Genomic DNA, 20,060 nt, shown 5'->3' with positions numbered 1-20,060 from the left:
CATTTAATTTATTTCTGTAGCTTGATAGCTTACTTTTTTATTTGAATATCATTTTATTCTATGCACATACCATAGTTTGCTTATTCATTTATTTAGCATCTTAGTTGCTACAAGTTTTGGCTGCTATAAATATCTGTGTTGAGTTTTGTGTGGCTATAACTTTTTAGCTCATTTAGTTTTAAGGGGCACCATTATATCATAAGAGTAATTTGTATAAAGTTTGAGCTTATACGTAAAATGAATAATGTTTACTATATCATACTTAATAATTATAATTACATATATGTGTTGGTGGTGCTTAAATCCTGGAGCTTGTATTCTAACATGTATCTACATCAATGCCCCAAGAATGATATTTTTAATTTATTAACCAACTTGCCTTGTAACTTATTATGTTTAGGAACTTCATTGGATGTCCTTTTATGACTGTATTGTTAATTTATCTAACTAGGCTCCCATGTTAAATATTAAAAGTCTTTCTCAGCTTTTTGTTCATTTGGTTTTAGGGACATACCTAGTGGTGCTTAAAGTTTATTCTTTTTTTTTGTTTTGTTTTGTTTTTGTTTTTGGGCCACACCCTGTGACGCTCAGGGGTTACTCCTGGCTATGCGCTCAGAAGTTGCTCCTGGCTTCTTGGGGGACCATATGGGACACCGGGGGATCTAACCGCAGTCCGTCCTAGGCTAGCGCAGGCAAGGCAGGCACCTTACCTCCAGTGCCACCGCCCGGCCCCTTTAAGTTTATTCTTAACTCTGCACTTAAGGGTAACTCCAAGCAGTGTATAGGGAGGCCCGAGGATCAAACCCAAGTCAGATACATGTAAGGAAAGAAAGCACTTTATCCATTGTACTATTTCTTTGGCCCTTACATAGCTTTTTGTGACTGCACATAGAATGGAAACAACAGATAGCTATTGTTCTTATGGTGCCAGAGAGTCAACCCAGGGCCTCACACATCATGTGCCCCACACTTGAGCTAGATCACTTGAGCCCAGCATTGAGAATTTTTGCAGAGTTGAGCTAATTGGCATGGATCCTGTGAAGACAGGGAAGTGTCCAGGCTTGGCAGGGCTATACTTTGAAGGGCTGCTTGCAAGGTTGGTGCTTGGCTGGCACCTAGGAATTTGAATTTCAGTATGGTTTCCACCACCCCAGCTGATGAAGCATCATGGTCTAGGTTGCTTGCAGAAACCTTGGGGTTTATGATGACAACCTGCTTTCCTCGTGGGAATCTGGAATTGTAGCATGTGCTTAGCAGAGGGTGACAGTTCTCAGTACAAAATCCTAGTGAGTTTTTAATACAAGGTTAAAGATGCTTGTCTTATATGCAGCTGAACCCAGCTCTGTATATGGTCCCCAAGGACTCCCTGGTGTGATCCTTGAGCACAGAGCCAAGAGAAAATCCTGAGTACTTGAGTCCTGAGGACACTCAAACCAAGATCCTCAAAAATAAAAAAATCAAACAAAAACCATCTATCAGGATTGGAGTGTGGTGTGGAGAGCCCAGGAGCAGAGCACACTAGGCATTGAGTTTCTACTGTGCTTCCCTTGTGGACAGACCTCAGAGACTGTCATCACAGTTCTTATTAGGGGAATTAACAAAGCCTGATAGGACTCCACTGGGAGAGAATTCTTGAAATTCTGGCAGATAACTCCTCATGGGCTTTCCCCTATGTTATATCCTTTCACTATAGTAAAACACTTGGAGCATCACCATATGGGGAGTTGAGTCCTGTTAGAAAGTGGACAGACCTCGTGATAGTTAAGAGAATAGCTTCAATCTTTCTATGTACATAGACCTGCAGCAGTCCAAATACTGCTAGTATAGGGCCAGGCTACTTAAATTTTTACCATTCATGACTCCTTTAGCCAGAGAAATTCAAGAGTGAGTGCTGGGGCTGGAGAGACAGCACAGCAGTGTTTGCCTTGCAAGCAGCCGATCCAGGACCAAAGGTGGTTGGTTCGAATCCTGGTGTCCCATATGGTCCCCCTGTCTGCCAGGAGCTATTTCTGAGCAGATAGCCAGGAGTAACCCCTGAGCACCACCGGGTATGGTCCAAAAACAAAAAAACAAACAAAAAAAAAGAAGTGAGTGCTGCTAGAAGCACCTTGAATTTATTATGTGATTAATTCTGAATTAATTTTTGGTCATTGTTCATTAGACTTGCCAAATGTTTCATGATCTCCACTTTTAGTTATGAAACCTCACAGTTTAAGAAGCTTGCCTTGGGGCACTTGTAATGCATTTTAAACCCTGGCTATATCATTCTATGCAGGTTAGCTTTGGACAAGTTACTCTCTGTGTCCCCTTTCTTTCTTTTATTTTTTTTTTTTTTTTGTTTTTGTTTTTGGGTTACACCTGGCAGCACTCAGGGGTTACTCCTGGCTCTATGCTCAGAAATTGCTCCTGGCAGGCTTGGGGGACCATATAAGATGCCAGGATTTGAACCACCATCCTTCTGCAGGGCAAACACCCTGCCTCCATATTATCTCTCTAGCCCCAGGGGTTAAAAAAATCTTGTTAAATTTTATGATGATTAAATAAGTTAAAATATATAAGATACTTAAAATGGTCCTTAATATGTAATTACTTCTAGATAAATGTTGAAAATTATTATCTTGGGACCGGAGAGATAGCACAGCAGCGTTTGCCTTGCAAGCAGCCAATCCAGGACCTAAGGCGGTTGGCTTGAATCCTGGCGTCCCATATGATCCCCTATGCCTGCCAGGAGTATTTCTGAGCAAATAGCCAGGAGCAACCCGTGAGCATCGCTGGCTGTGGCCCAAAAACCACACAAAAAAAATTATTATCTTGCGGGACCGGAGAGATATCATGAAGGCAAGGCGTTTGCCTTGCATGCAGAAGGTCGGTGGTTCGAATCCCGGCATCCCATTTGGTCCCCCGAGCCTGCCAGGAGCAGGCTGAGCATAGAGCCAGAAGTAACCCCTGAGCACTGCTGGGTGTGATCCAAAAACCAAAAAAAAAAAAAAAATTATTATCTTGCAAACTAGATGTTAATGTATATTTTTCATTTTATTTGAATAAATTCTAGTAGTAATTCCTGAAGGACATGTGTTTTTTTGTTTTTTTTTGTTTCAGATATAAGTATTCTTTTTCTTGAGAGTGGGGCAGTGCTGGGAACTAAATCCAGGGCTTTACACATGCAAGGCAAATGCACTCTCTCTCTGAGTTACATCCCTGACCTTGATATAAAGTATTCTTTTTCTGTCTCTCTTCTTTTGGTTTTTGGGTCACATATAGCCATACTCAGGACTTACTCTAGGCTCTATGTTTAGGACTTACCTCCTGACAGGGTTTGGGAGACAGTATTTCAAAATCAGGTATCAAATCTCATGCAAGGCAAGCACCCTACTCACTATACTATCTTTCTATCCATCATTCTTATAATTTTCAACATACATGTCTAAATTTACTTTTGGGGGGGGGGCCACACCCGGTAATGCTCAGGGGTTACTCCTGGCTATGCACTCAGAAGTTGCTCCTGGCTTGGGGGACCATATGGGACACCGGGGGATTGAACTGTGGTCCGTCCAAGGCTAGCGCAGGCAAGGCAGGCACCTTACCTCTTGCGCCACCGCCCAGCCCCCAATTTACTTCTTTTTGTTGGATTTTTTTTTTTTAGCTTTGGGGCCATAGCCAACAATGCTTAGGACTTACTCCTAGCAGTGTTTAGGGCATGACACGGGGTGCCAGAGATCAAACCCAGCCACATGCAAAACAAATGTTCTACCTGCTTTATACTCTCTGGTCCCTCTAAAAATTTTTAGGAATTTGAAAATGTTTAAAATGATGAGGTTGGGGGCCAGAGAGATAGCATGGAGGTAAAGCGTTTGCCTTACATGCAGAAGGTCGGTGGTTCGAATTCCGGCATACCATGTGGTCCCCTGAGCCTGCCAGGAGTGATTTCTGAGCACAGAGTCAGGAGGAACCCAGAGCGCTGCCGGGTGTGACCCAAAAACTAAAATGATGAGGTTGAGGGGCTGGAGCTATAGCACAGTAGGAGAGCATTTACCTTGCTTATATTATATCCTAATATAATATAATAAAAAAAATGTTCCCCTGTGGGGTTGGAGTGGTAGCACAGCTGGTAGGGCCTTTGACTTGCACACAGCTGACCTGACCCTGGCATCTCATATGATCTGCTAAGCCTACCAGGAGTAAATTCGGAGCACAGAACTGAAAGTAATCCCTGAGCACTACTGGGTGTGGCCCCCCCCAAATTTTCCCTCCTCACTATTACAAAATATTTTTATTACAAAATATTTTTATTTCACAATAAGATGTATATTAATTTGAAATTTGTTTTTGAGTATAAAGTTTTCTCTCACTTCAAAGTGTCTTTTTATTCCTTTTGGGGAGTTGAGGGGAATTTTCCTTTTACTGTAAACAAAATTCTGGTGGGTTTTTATCCTTGCTGTTTTAAGGTCATATCCAAAATGCAATTGGGAGCTACTTCTGGCTCAATGCTTGGGAAACATGTGGTATCGAGGATCATAATTGAGCTTCTCACAAACAAAACATGTGCTCAGCCCTTTAGCTATCTCTCATGCCTCTCTTATCTAATTTTATGGTGTGGTTTTTACTCTAATAATTCAAATCTCTTCTATTTTTTGTAAATAGAAGCTAGACAAGGCAGTGCTGGGGACATAAGCACCAGGACTACATCTGGCAGTGCTGGGGGGATCATGAGATCCTGAGGATTAAACTCAAAACCTTGCACATGTAAGCATTGCCCGACCTTGAGCTATTATCGCAGCTGTTATTTTTCTAATTTTCCATGGGTTTTACAGAGTTGTTTTATTGCCAATGATTTGGAATAAAAATATCAAATTCCTGGTTAATTTGAATATTATTAAAATTAGATGTTCATTTAGTGAGATTGATAGTTTGTAATGCTTTTTAGTCTTACTAAAATATGCATCATTTCTCAGGATAGCAGAGAATCTTTTGAAAGTCCCCATAATTATCACAAAACTACTTTGTTTGCTTGCTATGTCAATGTTTTTAGTGTATTCTAGAGAAAAGTATATTATTCACTTTTTTATATATGAGGCATGTACCATACAAAAATGGAGAGAAGGCACATAATAACGGAAAGGTTAAAACAGTGTGGCTTTGAGGCCACGGTACTAACAGCCTTGCTTTGCACGTGGCTAACCATGGTTTGATCCCCAGCATCCTATTTGGCTCCTGGAGTACTTCAGGAGGGATTCCTAGGTGCAGAGTCAGGAGTAACCCCTGAGCACTGCCAGCTGTGGCTTTCCATCTAAAAACATGTATTTTGGGGGCTGGAGAGATAGCATGGAGGTAGGGTGTTTGCCTTGCATGCAGAAGAATGGTAGTTTGAATCCTGGGATCCCATACAGTCCCCTGAGCCTGCCAGGAGCAATTTCTGAGCATAGAGCCAGGAGTAAACCCTGAGTGCTGCCGGGTGTGACTCCCCCCGAAAAAACATGTATTTTTGTGGGAAAATATAAGATTTTAGTTAATACAGATTTAAAATGTATTTGCTGCAGTCAAATTATAGAATTAGTATCAAGCAGGAAAAATTAGCAGTTGGAAAAGACAGGAGGGGCCAGATAGACAGTATAGCAGGTATTTGCCACACATGTGGCTGGCCTGGGTTTGATCCTTGGTTTCTCATATAGTCCCCATATCGGCCCACCAGCAGTGATTTATTAGTGCAGAGCCAGCAGGAGTGACCCCTAAACTTCACTGGGTGTGGTCTGAAACTAAAACCAATCAAACAAAAAAGAGGCCCCTAAAAGGTGTGTTCAAGTCATCTTTTTTTTTTTTTTTTTTTTTTGATTTTGCCTTTCCTCCCTGCTATCTCTCCGGCCCCTCAAGTCATCTTTTGACTTCTTTTTTGTTTTTGTTTTTGTTTTTGGGCCACACCCGGCGGTGCTCAGGGGTTACTCCTGGCTGTCTGCTCAGAAATAGCTCCTGGCAGGCATGGGGGACCATATGGGACACCGGGATTTGAACCAACCACCTTTGGTCCTGAATTGGCTGCTTGCAAGGCAAACGCCACTGTGCTATCTCTCCGGGCCCTATCTTTTGACTTCTTGTTGTTGCAATATAAAACGGGAGGCTATACTTTTGAATAATAGGGATAAAGTTGGGGTGAGTAAGTATGGAGGACTTTGTATACCTATGGAAGAACTGGGAACTTTATTTAAAGATAGAGTGAAATCATGGGTGTTTTTGTGGTGAGCACCCAGAGGAGCAACTACATATTCACAGAAAGGCTCACAGAAAACTTTTAAGCAAAAATGTAGTTGGAAAGATTTGCATTTCTGGTAAGATTGATGGATAAACAAGTTGAGCAATAGCAAAATTTGAGGCAGGAAGTAAATTGGAAAACTAATGCTATCTCACCCTTATGTGACTTCAATAAGTTTGCAAAGACAAGAGAAAATAAAGAGTTCAAAAAACAGTTAAAGATTTATTTATTTGGGCTGGATCGGTGGCGCAGAGTGGTAGTCTGCCTTGCTGTGCTAGCCTAGGATGGACCGCGGTTTGGCGTCCCACATGGTCCTCCAAGCCAGGAGAGATTTCTGAGTGCATAGCCAGGAGTAACCCCTGAGCATCACTGGATGTGGCCCAAAATCCCAAACCAAAACCAAACAAAAATATTTATTTATTTACTTTTATGAAGAATTATTTATTTATTTATTTATTTCTGGGTTTTGGGTCACACTCAGTGGCACTCGGGGGTTACTCCTGGCTCTGTGTTCAGAAGTCACTCATTCCTGGCTGGCTCAAGGGACCTTATGGAATGCTGGGGGGAATTTGTCCCAGGTTGGCTACAAATGCCTTACCGCTGTGTCATCACTCTGGCCACACTATTAAAGATTTAACTAAGACTCTTAAACTATCAGTATCCAGGATTTGTCTTGGGTTGGTATCTACTTTACTTTTTAAACACATTAATTTCATAACATATAGATTGACACCTTCATGAAATTAATAAAGCTACATCAGTTTCTATAGCTCCCTGTGAAACACATAGCTATCTATAAATTGAAGTTATGTCACTGTATACATATAACATTGTATATGTTCACAAATAGTCTTGTCTATGGTTTCATAAATATCTTGAGAGGTCAACCATCTTTTCTGTATTTATTCTTTACCTTTTAAAGGGGGATTGACCTTCTCCTATGCATTTTGGCTCTAAAATTTTGTGTATAGCTCATTATCTTGGCTTCTATGTACTCCATGTTGTGTAGGTTTTGTAGTTTACACACTAAAGCTATGATGAGCTAATCTTGTGGAGAAACCAATTATGGGATTTCCAAAGCAAAGAAGTAGTCATATATAAATAAAAATAAAAGGTCTGATTTCCTAATGGCACAGTCTATATAGTTACTCATTCATTCATTCAGCTCCTAATCTGGGGAAGCGTGCATTCTTCTAGAGAGATAATAATCCAAGAAATAAGTGAATAAATAGAAGGTTAAAGGGTGCTTGTTAGGGAGGTCAGTGAGTGTATCAGAAGTGTTTGTACTAAGGATTGGCTTAGTTTATTTAAGTTGGTACTGTCATGGAATAATCTCCGTTAGTGCTCACTTGCTCTAGCCTGGGAAAGGATTACATGACTGAGCTACACTTTGATTTTATTTCTCCAAGGCAAGAGGAAGACAGGTTGTTAAAAGGAGAGAAATTTGGTCTGTTAGCTCCGAGGCTGTTGGAGCTCTTAAAGCTCCCCACTCCTCATCCCTCCCCCAGTGTGTGTCCAACAGTGATGTAGTACTTCTCCCGGACAGTTCTGGCTGTTGGTGCTCTGGGGAAGCCCAAGGAGATAAAATTATCTGTTTCTAGTTTTGTGCAGAATAAGCACTGGGGAGGGGGAAGGGATGTTTACATGAAAAGTAGCTAGAAATTGACAATGGACTTTTTGTCTTTGCTATTAAATATGAGACATGAACACAGAGCTCTATAGAATGATAAGAAATAACATATTAACAACTGTAATATAAGGAAACTAATAACCTAATAATAACACTAACAGTGCACCCAGAAAACTTAATTTATTTTTTGGTGCTGGAGGGATAGTACAATGGGTAGAGTGTTTGCATTGCATGTGGCCAATTCAGGTTCAGTCCCTGGTGCACCATACGGTTCCCTCAAGCCCTGCCAGGAATGATCCCTGGGACATACTAGGCAGTGCTCAGGGCTTACTCCTGACTCTGCACTCAGAAATCGCTCCTGGCAGTCTCAGGGGACCATATGGATGCCAGGAATCAAACCCTGGTCCATCCGGGTTGACAGCATGCAAGGCAAACGCCCTACACTGTGCTATCACTCTGTCCCATGGGAAGTCAGTATTAAAATTATGAAGGTGTCATGCATCTGCATAGGCAATTGCAGAATTCACAAATTTGAGGATCTGTGAGGCTGGCCTGATGAGCTTATATGGCAACAGCAGTGGTTCATGGACATGACTACAGGGACTTCTGGAAATACAGAAGCACAGGGGCTGAGGCCCAGCCTGGCTTCAAATTCTCTCTGGAGATATCAGCCACAAAATCAGCATACTTGGCAGTCTTCTGAAGCTAGGAATCTCTTCAGAGATTAGTGGTAAAGTGGAGAAGCTGGGTTCTTGGTGTGGTGGCAGTTGTAGGGTGTGTCTGTGTCTGTGTGCCCTCAAGGGTTCAGGAGGGCAGGGAACTTGCGCCCTCTCCCCAAAAGGCCCCAGTAAGATTAGTTATGAGGCCAGTCCATGAGTTTTTCCTACTAGGTTTGCCCCTCTTTTGAGAGTTAGATGAGTTTATTGCAGGGGTCTCAAGCTCGCGGCCCTCGGGCCGTTTGCAGCCCTCTGTACAACATTTTGTGGCCCACGACCGGCCTTCAAATATCGCAGTATTCGCGATTATTCGCGAGCAGTTCCGTTCGGGGTATGCAAATGTTTAATGCGATTTTTTTTCTTACTAATGTGATTTTTTATTGCGAATATTCCGTAAGCGAAATCCCTTATGTGGCCCTGCCTCACCCCGACTTTGCCTCCTGCGGCCCCAGGTAAATTGAGTTTGAGACCCCTGGTTTATTGCATTGGCCGCTTGTGCAGATATGGCAGAAAGCTCTGGACATGAGCATGGCTACTGGGGCTTCTGGAACTACAGTAGAGACGCTGAGGAGGGGGCCTGACCCGCTCCAAACCAACCTTGGACATGTCAGCCACAAAACCAGCATATCTGGGATTTTTGTGCTTGCTTGCTTGGTTTTGGTTTTTTGGGCCACACCCATTTGACAGTCAGGGGTTACGCCTGGCTATGCGGTCAGAAATCATCCCTGGCTTGGGGGGACCACATGAGACACTGAGGGATCGAACCGCAGTCTGTCCTGGGCTAGCGCCACCTCTCCGGCCCCATATCTGTGTAAAAAAAAAAAAAAAAAAAAAAAAAAAAAGTATGGGGTTGGGGCCAAAGAAATAGCACTGCGGTAGGGTGTTTGCCTTACATGCAATGGACTCAAGTTCAATTCCCAGCATCCCATATGGTCCCCTGAGCCTGCCAGGAGCAATTTCTGAGCGAAGAGCCAGGAGTAACCCCTGAGCACTGCCAGGTGTGAACCCCCAAAAATGTATATGGCATGGACTGGAGAGCCAGTACAATGATAGAGCATTTGCCTTGCACGTAGACAACCTGGGACGGACCCAGGTTTGATTTCCGGCATCCCATATTTCCCCTGAGCCTGCCAGGGGCATTTTCTGAATGCAGAGCCAGGAGTAACCCCTGAGTGCTGCCAGATATGGCCCAAACAAACAAAAAAAATTATAGGCCTATATCAAGTGCTTGGGTGAGAAGGTCCTTGGAAGCCCAAGGTACACAGAGAGTTATGTAGTACTAGGAACTGAACTCAGGGCCTTGCACAGGCTGGACATGTGCTTTACCCCTTGGGCTCTCTCCCCAGCACTCTAGAACATCTTTGAACCCAGTATTTTGAACAGAGACTCAGGAAGTGAAAGTGAATCAATGTCAAAAATTTCTTAAACTGGGCCTGGAGAGATAACACAGTGGCATTTGCCTTGCAAGCAGCCGATCCAGGACCAAAGGTGGTTGGTTCGAATCCCGGTGTCCCATATGGTCCCCCGAGCCTGCAAGGAGCTGTTTCTGAGCAGACAGCCAGGAGTAACCCCTGAGTACCGCCAGGTGTGGCCCAATAACAAAAAACAAAATTTTTTTTCTTAAACTGCGGGCCATGACCCCATATGGGATTACATAATTGAATGTTCATTTATATATGAGTAGGGGAGAGGGAGATAACAAATTTCGCAACAGTAAAGGTTTCTGATAAAAATTTAATTCATAGGGGCTGGAGAGATAGCACAGTGTAGGTTGTTTGCCTTGCACATGGCCCACCTAGGATGAACCCAGGTTCTATTTCTGGCATCCCATATAGTCCCTGGACCTGATAGGAGTGATTTCTGAGCACAGAGCCAGAAGTAACCCCTGAGCACACCGGGTGTAGCCCAAAAAGCCAAAAAAAAAAATTTTTTTTTGTTTGTTTTTTTGGGCCACACCCATTTGGTGCTCAGGGGTTATTCCTGGCTAAGCACTCAGAAATTGCCCCTGGCTTGGGGAGACCATATGGGACACCAGGGGATCAAACCGTGGTCCTGATCCTTGGCTAGAGTTTGCAAGGCAGACACCTTACCTCAAGCGCCACCTCGCCAGCCCCCCCCCCAAATTTTTTTTAATTCTTAATCAGACATGTGGGGCCGGGGAGATAGCATGGAGGTAGGGCATTTGCCTTGCATGCAGAAGGACGGTGGTTCGAATCCTGGCATCCCATATGGTCCCCCGAGCCTGCCAGGAGCAATTTCTGAGCACAGAGCCAGGAGAAACCCCTGAGCACTGCTAGGTGTGACCCAAAAATCAAAAAAAAAATCACTTAATCAAACATGATGAATGTGAGGTGCTTTTGGCAGTGCTTAATCTATGTTGGCATGTCATGACTTCTCTGCTGCTTTGGTTCCAAACACATACTCCACAGATTCTGCAATGAGTTTGCAGTCCCGACACAAAATACCAGTTAATGCTGCTAAACCTGCAACAGCCAGGTTCAGATTCAGGACTATTGTCTGTTAAGAACTGCAGGTTGGGGCAGGAGAGATAGCATGGAGGTAAGGCATTTGTCTTGCATGCAGAAGGACAGTGGTTCACATCCCGGCATCCCATATAGTCCCCCGAGCCTGCCAGGAGCAATTTCTGAGTGTAAAGCCAGGAGTAATCCCTGACCAGCTTTTGGGGACTGGAGTTATAGATCAATAAGTTGGATCCTTGCCTTGCATGTAGCTGACCCAGGTTTGATCCCCATTATCCTATATGGTTTCCAGAAAAGGGGGTACAGGCACCAGGCTGACCTGAGAAGGGCCTCACCACACCAGCACAGGGACTCATTAAATTATATTTAAACAACACACCACCAGGATAATTTCTGAGTGCAGAACCAGGATTATTTATGAATATCACTGAGTGTAGCCCAGAAACCAAAAGGAAAAAAAAAGTGAAGCTTTTATTGAGGGTCTTGGGTAGCTCTCAAGCAGTATTTAGGAAACCCTAAACACTATTCTGATTCTTGGCCTGCCAGGTTGGCATTTTTATTGGTTAGGACTAAAGGATATGATACTGGTCAGTTCATGTGGTGCTGGTGTCCATCAAGGTCAACCCTATGGAGGTCAGAATCCTTTAGGGCTTCACTCAGACATGCATGGGAGGTATTTGGTACCAAGGATTGAACCAGGTCAAGCCAGATCAAGGATTGAACCAGGCCTTACATGTGACTTAACTCCTGTACTTTCTTTGCCTCTAAATTATAGGTTTGACTGCACATGCAAAATTTTCTGCTCTTATAGTTTATGGAAAATTCTTCATGTAAAAATAAGCAAGCACTCATAATGCTTTTTGTTTGTTTGTTTGTTTATGGGGCTGGAGCAATGGCACAGTGGTAGGGTGTTTCCTTGCAGTGGCTGACCTAGGATAGACCACAGTTTGATGCCCCGGCTTCCCATATGGTCCCCCAAGCCAGGAATGATTTCTGAATGAATAGCCAGAAATAACACCTGAGCGTCACTGGGTGTGGCCCAAAAACCAAAAAAAAAAAAAAAAAATTGGAAAAAAAATTTTTTTGGGGGAAGGCACATCCAAGCAGTCCTCAGGGCTAATCTTGGTTTTGTACTCAGGGATCACTCTTGCCAGGTCTAGAGGGACCATATGTGATGCTGGGGACTGAACCTGGGTCAGCAGTATGCAAGGCAAGCATCCTACCTATGTACTTCTCTCTACCTCTCCCAACGCTATTTTTCAACAAATGTTTCCTCTTACATTTTAGTTCCATATATGCATATACTGATTATAGGATCAGTTCAGTATTGTTGGCCAATTAGTTTATTTCCAAGTTTCTTAATATTTAAAGTGCTATAATTAAATCTTTAAAAAACTTAAAAAATTATACAAGCATCTCCACTCATTAGTATGAAAAATCATCAGTCTTTTCTTTCTTTCTTTCTTTTGTTTTTTTGTTTATTTGTTTTTGTTTTTGGGTCACACCTGGCAGCGATCAGGGGTTACTCATAGCTCTGCACCCAGAAATTGCTCCTGGCAGGCTCAGGGGACATATGGGATCCTGGGAATCAAACCTGGGTCTGTTTCAGGTTGACCATGTGCAAGGCAAATGCCTTACTGATAATGCTATCTCCCCAGCCCCTTCAATCACTAGTCTTAATGAATGGCAAAATTATGTATCTATCAAAGTATTATTTAAAAATAAATATCTTACTATATCTATGATTTGTATATCTATTTTACATATCTGGGGTTGTATAAAAATTTCAGAATTCCTGATCTTAGGAACCTGGAGGAAAAGCATTCTAGGCAGGAAAAACAGGAAAGATTAAAAGATCCTTGGGTGGGAGAATGCTTGGCTCTTTTGAGGAATTATAGAGAGACAATATAACGAGAGGTGTGTGTGTGTATGTGTGTGTGTGTGTGTGTGTGTGTGTGTGTTTGTAGTGGCATAGGTGGTTCCCCCAATAGAAGGGAAGCCTTTTTGGGACCCTAGAGGCCGGTGGCTTTAGCTTTAGAGGCCTTAGAGGTGTTGGCTTTTGCCCCAAGAGAAATATAAAACTATTGGAGTGGAGAAGAGCAGAAGAAATAGTAATAGCAGGTTGGACGCTTGCCTTGCTTTGCAGGCGGAGGACCTGGGTTCAATCCCTGGAGCTCCAGAAGGTCATCTATGTAGTACAAGGAATGATCCCTGAGTTTAGAGGCAGAAATACTCCCTGAACCCTGCTTGGTATGATGCCAATACAAATAAGCCAAAAACCAAACACACACACACACACACACACACACATACACACACACACACACACACACACACTCCATTGCCAAACAAACCATTGAAGTATTAAGTGGAGTCATGACTTGATCTAGGTTTTATAAACATTACTTAGAGGATTATGTCAAGAGAAGATTATAAAGAGACAGTTAAAGATGCTTGGTATGTAGGGCAGTTGTAATGATTTGATTAGAGATGATCAGGCCGTAGTATGAGAAGTGGTGAAAAGTACTGATATTCTACTTATGTAGGTATAGAGAACTGTACAAGACATCTATAGAAGAAAATCATTTCATTTTGTTAAACTAGAACACCTGTTAAGACAAATCAATGAGTCAAAAAGGTAGTTTGAGTTCAGAAGAGAGGACCAAACTGGCCATGTTGATGTTAAAACTACAAGTGAGTGGTTCTGGAGCAGTAGCACAGGGGTTAATGTATGTACAATACATACAGTCTGCTCTGTTTTGATCCCTGATACCACACAGCCCATTCCCCTGAGCATCACAAGACACAGCCCAGGGGTTCCTATAGAAGAAAATCATTTCATTTTGTTAAACTAGAACACCTGTTAAGACAAATCAATGAGTCAAAAAGGTAGTTTGAGTTCAGAAGAGAGGACCAAACTGGCCATGTTGATGTTAAAACTACAAGTGAGTGGTTCTGGAGCAGTAGCACAGGGGTTAATGTATGTACAATACATACAGTCTGCTCTGTTTTGATCCCTGATACCACACAGCCCATTCCCCTGAGCATCACAAGACACAGCCCAGGGGTTCCTTAAAATCACCTGAAGCACCCCATTCCTCAGGATTCCTTACATTTGACAGCTGGTCCTATTGGTAGACAACCTCTAGGAGGGGCCTTCAGGTCTTTTGAGCACCTCCTGGGAGTACTCCCGAATAATTAGCAGACTAAAAACTGCCGGAGCGGTGGCACAAGCAGGAAGGCATCTACCTTGCCTGCGCTAACCTAGGATGGATTATGGTTCAATTCCCCAGTGTTCTATATGGTTCCCCAAGCCAGGAGCAATTTCTGAGCGTGTAGCTAGAGGTGGCCCCTGAGTGTCACTGGACACCAGTCCAAAAAACAAACAAATAAAATAAAAATAAAGCCCAAGTGGGTTATGATGGCTGTTAGAGAAGAGGTGATCAAACTGAATAGAAGTAGGTAAACTTTGGGGCCGGTGTGGTGACGCTAGAGGTAAGGTGCCTGCCTTGCCTGCGTTAGCCTAGGACGGACCACGGTTTGAGCCCCCAACGTCCCATATGGTCCCCCAAGCCAGAAGAGACTTCTGAGCGCATAGCCAGGAGAAACCCCTGAGCGTCACCGGGTGTGGTCCAAAAACCAAAAAAAAAAAAAAAAAAAGAAGAAGAAGAAGAAGAAGAAAAAGAAGTAGTAGCTGAACTTTAAGGAACTCATGGATCAAGTAGATTAGGGACTATCTAATCAGAGAAGACAATCAGGGAAGTACAGAAAACTGGGAGATGGGCCAGAGTACAGTAGCATGCAGGGACCTTGCTTTGTTTACTGCCTATTTGGGTCTGATCTCCAGCATCCCATTATGGTACCTGCAAGGAGTGTAAACTCAGGAGTCCTACTGAGTGTGGCAGAAAGAAAGGGAGGGAGGGAGGGAGGGAGGGAGGGAGGAAGGAAGAAAGGAAGGAAGGAAGGAAGGAAGGAAGGAAGGAAGGAAGGAAGGAAGGAAGGAAGGAAGGAAGGGAGGGAGGGAGGGAGGGAGGGAGGGAGGGAGGGAGGAAGGGAGGGAGGGAGGGAGAGAGGGATGAAGGAAGGAAGGGAAGGAAAGAAAGAAAGGAAGAAGGGAAGGAAGGGAGGGAAGAGGGAAGGAAGAGAGGGAAAAAGAAAGGAAGGGAGGGAAGGAGGGAGGAAGGGAATTGAGAGTGTGGTGCCCTGTAGGGAAACTTTTTGGAGTGATCCATTGTATCCAAGACATGGACAGATGAGAAAAATGGACTATAGTGTTCAAAGGATGCAAGAGATAGACCTAGTCAATCTCCTCATATTATTGATTCTTTTTTTTGATATTATTAATTTTTAAATGTTTTTATTGCAAGATTGTTCTATGCGATTTTAGTGTAAGATTACAACATAGGGCTGGTGGTGTAGGCGCTTGCCTTGCATGTTCAATCCCCATCGCCCGCCCCATGTGATGATCCCTGAGCGCAGAGCCAGGAATAAGCCCCGAGCAGAGAAAAAGCCAGGTGTTGCTCCAACACCCACAACTAGAACAGCAAAAGAGAAACTACGAAGTCATTCAAGGTAATTTCCATAAGGTGATAATTCCCAATAACAGTAAAAACAATTCCGATGTTTTATTAAAATGCAATTTTAGATACAATTAAACATTAAAATAAAAACTTATCATTCATTTTGAATGATGGTCAAGCCTTCAAGAGCTGCTTGTTCACCCATTTACCCCCCACACTTCTTCAGCGCCTTCTCCCTGCTGTGTCTACCCAAAGTCCTTCTTATCCGCGCAGGCAGGCTCGGCTGGTCCCTTAGCGGTGGCACTCGGCTTCCGCGTCCCCGCACTGGGGTTTTTCCAGCCTATACAACAAGGTCCTGCCTGCCGCAGTTGTCCGCGGCTGCCCAACCGGACGGCCGGCTGCCAGGGAGGGAGTGGGCGTGCCCTCCGCTGGCCACGCCCAGGCGCGACTAAGCGAAGGAGGGGGCGGGCATGCATGCAAATGAGCAGGGCCGCGTGGTCGACCGGGCCAGCCGGCGGTGGGCGCGGCCGTCAGTGGGCGTTATGTAGATATCTACGGCGGGAGGGAGGGCGTTATGCAGATGAGGTGGGCGTGGCCTCGCGCGCGAGCGGGCAGGCAGGCGGGCGGTCCAGGAGCGAGCGATCGAGCGCTCCGCCGGCGGCCGCCGGGAACTGGAAGGCGCTCGGCCCTTTCTTTGACTGGAGCGGACCCGCCGGACGAGACGCCTCGTCAGCGCCGCCGCCCCGCCGAGCCCCTCGCTCGGGCCCGTCCGAGAGCCGCCAGCCGGCCGCCGCTCGCCGAGCATGGGCAACCACTCCGGGCGGCCCGAGGAGCCCGAAGCAGGTCTGTGGACATTGCGCGGGGGTCGCGCCGAGCCCTGCCCCCACCCTCCGGCCCGCGCGTCCCGGGGCGCCTCGAGGGGGCGGGAAGGCGGCTGCCCCGGGATCGCAGGCCCCCAGGGCCGAGGGGGGTCCTGGCTGCAGCCCGCCGGGCGTTTGCCAGCAAAGTGCCCCCTCGGCCCTCCCGCTTTCTGCAGTTCCTTGTGCGGGGCTGGCAGGTCTGTTGGCTCACACCCGCACCCGTGTCTCGTCCCCCCTCCCCCCCAAGGGCTGCGCGCAGCAACCCCAAACTTCTCCCTCCCCTGGCTGGGACCTTTCTTGCGTGCTCGGCCGGGCCGGGCTCTCCTCCGATCGCGCCTGGACTAGATGCTGAGGAGGAGGAGGAGGATCCAGGGCTGTGGCATTGGGAAACTGCCACCCACCCAAAGGAGGTTTGCATGCTGTCAACAGGGGGTCGCGTTCATCCGCCCCCAATGGCATCAGCCCCTCTCCCCCCCCAATGACATCTGCTGGTGGGAAAGTGTATGTTTGGTGTCGTGTGAACTCTAGACTTCCTAGAGTCAGAGGTTAGCTACTGTAAACTTGGCCTTTGAGTAAGGGAAAGGGGATCTTCAAAGGTGTGTGGGGTGGAGTGATTTGCCCTTGAATCGGGAGCGCGGACCTTTGCTCCGCCTAACCTGTGCCTGCCCGGCTCCTTTCTCACCTGCTTGGCTTTTCTTGGAGCCGCTCATCTCTGCAGGAAGTAGAACTGGCCATGCACCTCCGCATCCCTAGGTGCCTTTCCTGGCAGTTGGGGGTACATTGGACTGGTCCCGCTACCGGGATGGAAAATTTTGTGGCCCTGGAAGACTGAAGACAAAAATGTCTCCACGTGGGGTTACTGCATAGATTACGTGGGGGCTGCCAATTGTGGATTACACAGCACTTTCCCTAAACTTCCTTGGGCTGAATAACCAGCAATTACAAAATAGTGCCCGTGTTGCAGACAGCTCCGTGAAAAACTCCTAAGTAAGGATCTGTAACATTTTTGGAAAGGTCTCTTGAACATCACCTACTACCGGGCACGGTGAAAGCCCCTGTGTATTCTTTTCTTGGTTAAAGTTGCAAAAAAGACTTGCCCCTCTTGTCAGAGTTTTCAAGAGTTCTGTGAGGTGCAGAGGATGTAGTCTCCTGGCAGAATGCTTGCTCTGATCTCTGTCTCATCTCCACTTTTCAAAAATTTCTAAGTGACCTCGTTTTAAAGAATACTAATATGAATAGGAGATAAAAGGTATATTTTTAATTCAGTGATTTATTGACTGCATTTTTTCCAAAATGGTAACTCATCTGATTTGCAGAAAGCAAAAATATCCGAGTAGAAAATCTTAGGAAGCACTTTAAATATAGGACTATGAACTGCAAGTGATTATAATTGTATCAGGCCTCTCTTTGCTTCTATTTTTCATTTGCCCTCCTTTCTTTTTCCTTCCTCTCTTCCTTCACCCCTTTTCACCCCTCCCCTCCTCTTCCCACTTTGCCTCTCTTCTCTCCCCTCCCACACTTCTCTTCTCTCCCCTCCCTTCTCTTTGCTCTCTTCTCCCTTCCCCCATTCACTCCCCTTTCTCTTTCCTCTCCCATTCCCTTCCTTCCACTCCTCCTCCTTTTTTGTTTTGTTTTTGTTTTTGTTTTGGGGCTACACCTAGGCCCAAAATTGCTCTGGGATTACCCTTGGCTCTGCACTCAGAATTCACTCCTGTTAGTGCTCCAGGAATCTCGTGGAATGTGGGGGATTGAACCAGGTCAGCACTATGCAAGACAAATGAGTGCCCTACCAGCTCTGACCCCTCCCTTCCTCTCCTTTCACTCTTCCCCTCTCCTCCTTTCCTGTCTTCTATACTCTACTCCCCTTCTTTCCCCTCCCCTCCTCTTCTCTCATCCACACTAGGGGGAGGGTTGCAACATTCCCAGAATGATGGTTCAAGCTGACCAGGGATCAAAGCATGCTCCAGTCCTTTGAGTCATCTCTCTAACCCGGTATCTTTTTTTTTTTTTTTTTGGTTTTTGGTTTTTGGGCCCACACCCGGTGATGCTCAGGGGTTACTTCTGGCTATGCGCTCAGAAATCGCTCCTGGCTTGGGGGGACCATATGGGATGTAGGGGGATCAAACTGCTGTCAGTCCTAGATTAGCGCTAGCAGATGTCCTACTGCTTGCACCACTGCTCTGGCCCCCATCTGTTTTTAAGTGCAGCAGTGAAGTGCTATAGAAGAAATTAATGAGATCCTGAGACATTGGATTTTGTTCTTTTCTGAAGTGGAGATGGAGATGTGAGGTAGGGATCACCTCATGGCAGTTGTGGTACATTTTTTTGGGTGGGTCACCCCCTGCAGCGCTCAGGGGTTACTCCTGGCTATGTGCTCAGGAATCACCTCTGGCAGGCTCGGGGAGCATATGGGATGCCAGGAATTGATCCCGGGTCTGTCCCGGGTCAGCCGCATGCAAGACAAATGCCCTACCACTATACTATCACTCTGGCCCTTCTTTGTTTTTTGTTTTGTTTTGTTTTTGGGCCACACCTGGCAGTGCTCAGGGGTTACTCCTGGCTGTCTGCTCAGAAATAGCTCCTGGCAGGCACGGGGGACCATATGGGACACCGGGATTCGAACCAACCAGCTTTGGTCCTGGATCAGCTGCTTGCAAGGCAAACGCCACTGTGCTATCTCTCCGGGCCCACTCTGGCCCTTCTTTTAACACTTCTTGTATAATTAGTTTAAGACTATGACATTCTAAACTGTTATCTGTCCATGAAACTCTTTATAGTTCTTTTTTTTTTTTTTTTTTTTTTTTTGGTTTTTGGGCCACACCCTGTGATGCTCAGGGGTTACTCCTGGCTATGCACTCAGAAGTTGCTCCTGGCTTCTTGGGGGACCATATGGGACGCCGGGGGATCGAACCTCGGTCCGTCCTAGGCTAGCGCAGGCAAGGCAGGCACCTTACCTCCAGCGCCACCTCCCGGCCCCTCTTTATAGTTCTTTCAAATCTGAATGGTAATCTAGCTGGATATAGTATTCTTAGTGAGGTGTTCATTTTGCTTTTTTGTTCTATACCCTTCTATACAATTCTGGCTTATAGTCTTACTTGATAAATCGGCTGAACATCTTATGGGAATCACATCATTGTCATTGTCCGTCCCGTCCTGGGTTGGCTGCTGAGTGCAGTCCCGCAGTTGTGGTACATTAAATCAAAACTTCATATACATTTTCCACTAAAAGTTTTTTTGCCCCAGGAACTTTTTATATGGCCTCAGCTATATAGGTACGTAAAATAGGTACACAAGTCAGACATTCATTGATAATCATAAAGAGGGGCCGGAACGGTGATGCTAGAGGTAAGGCCTTGCAAGCGCTAGCCTAGGACAGACCGTGGTTTGATCCCCCAGTGCCCCATATGGTCCCCTCTAAGCCAGGAGCGATTTCTGAGCACCTTGCCAGAAGTAACCCCTGAGGCCAACGGGTGTGGCCCCAAAACAAAAACAAACAAAAGATGATCATAAAGAAATTTATTGTACATGACTCCCACATTTAGTGTTGCAACCCTATCAATGACCCATATTTGAAGAAGGTAGGCCAGAACAATAGTAAAGATAGTGAGGA

At 45.4% G+C, this 20,060-nt stretch overlaps 1 protein-coding gene across 3 annotated transcripts in view; it reads left to right on the top strand.

The window, feature by feature from the left end:
- SPECC1 (sperm antigen with calponin homology and coiled-coil domains 1) overlaps nucleotides 1-20,060 on the top strand; it is a 305,354-nt gene that overhangs the window by 131,837 nt on the left and 153,457 nt on the right. Inside the window, exon 1 of one of the 3 annotated variants that reach the window (XM_049776823.1) lies at nucleotides 16,262-16,433. The exons of the other annotated variants lie outside the window; for them this stretch is intronic. Within the exon in view, the coding sequence (XP_049632780.1) occupies nucleotides 16,394-16,433 (40 nt within the window). The 5' untranslated portion in view covers nucleotides 16,262-16,393. Of the gene's footprint in view, nucleotides 1-16,261; nucleotides 16,434-20,060 lie in introns of those variants that run through there. 3 annotated transcript variants of the gene reach the window in all.

Source organism: Suncus etruscus, chromosome 7, assembly GCF_024139225.1.
Source record: "Suncus etruscus isolate mSunEtr1 chromosome 7, mSunEtr1.pri.cur, whole genome shotgun sequence".
Classification (NCBI taxonomy): Eukaryota; Metazoa; Chordata; class Mammalia; order Eulipotyphla; family Soricidae; genus Suncus; species Suncus etruscus.
Note: the sequence above shows the minus strand (reverse complement) of the source record. Positions and strands in the feature narration are given on the sequence as shown.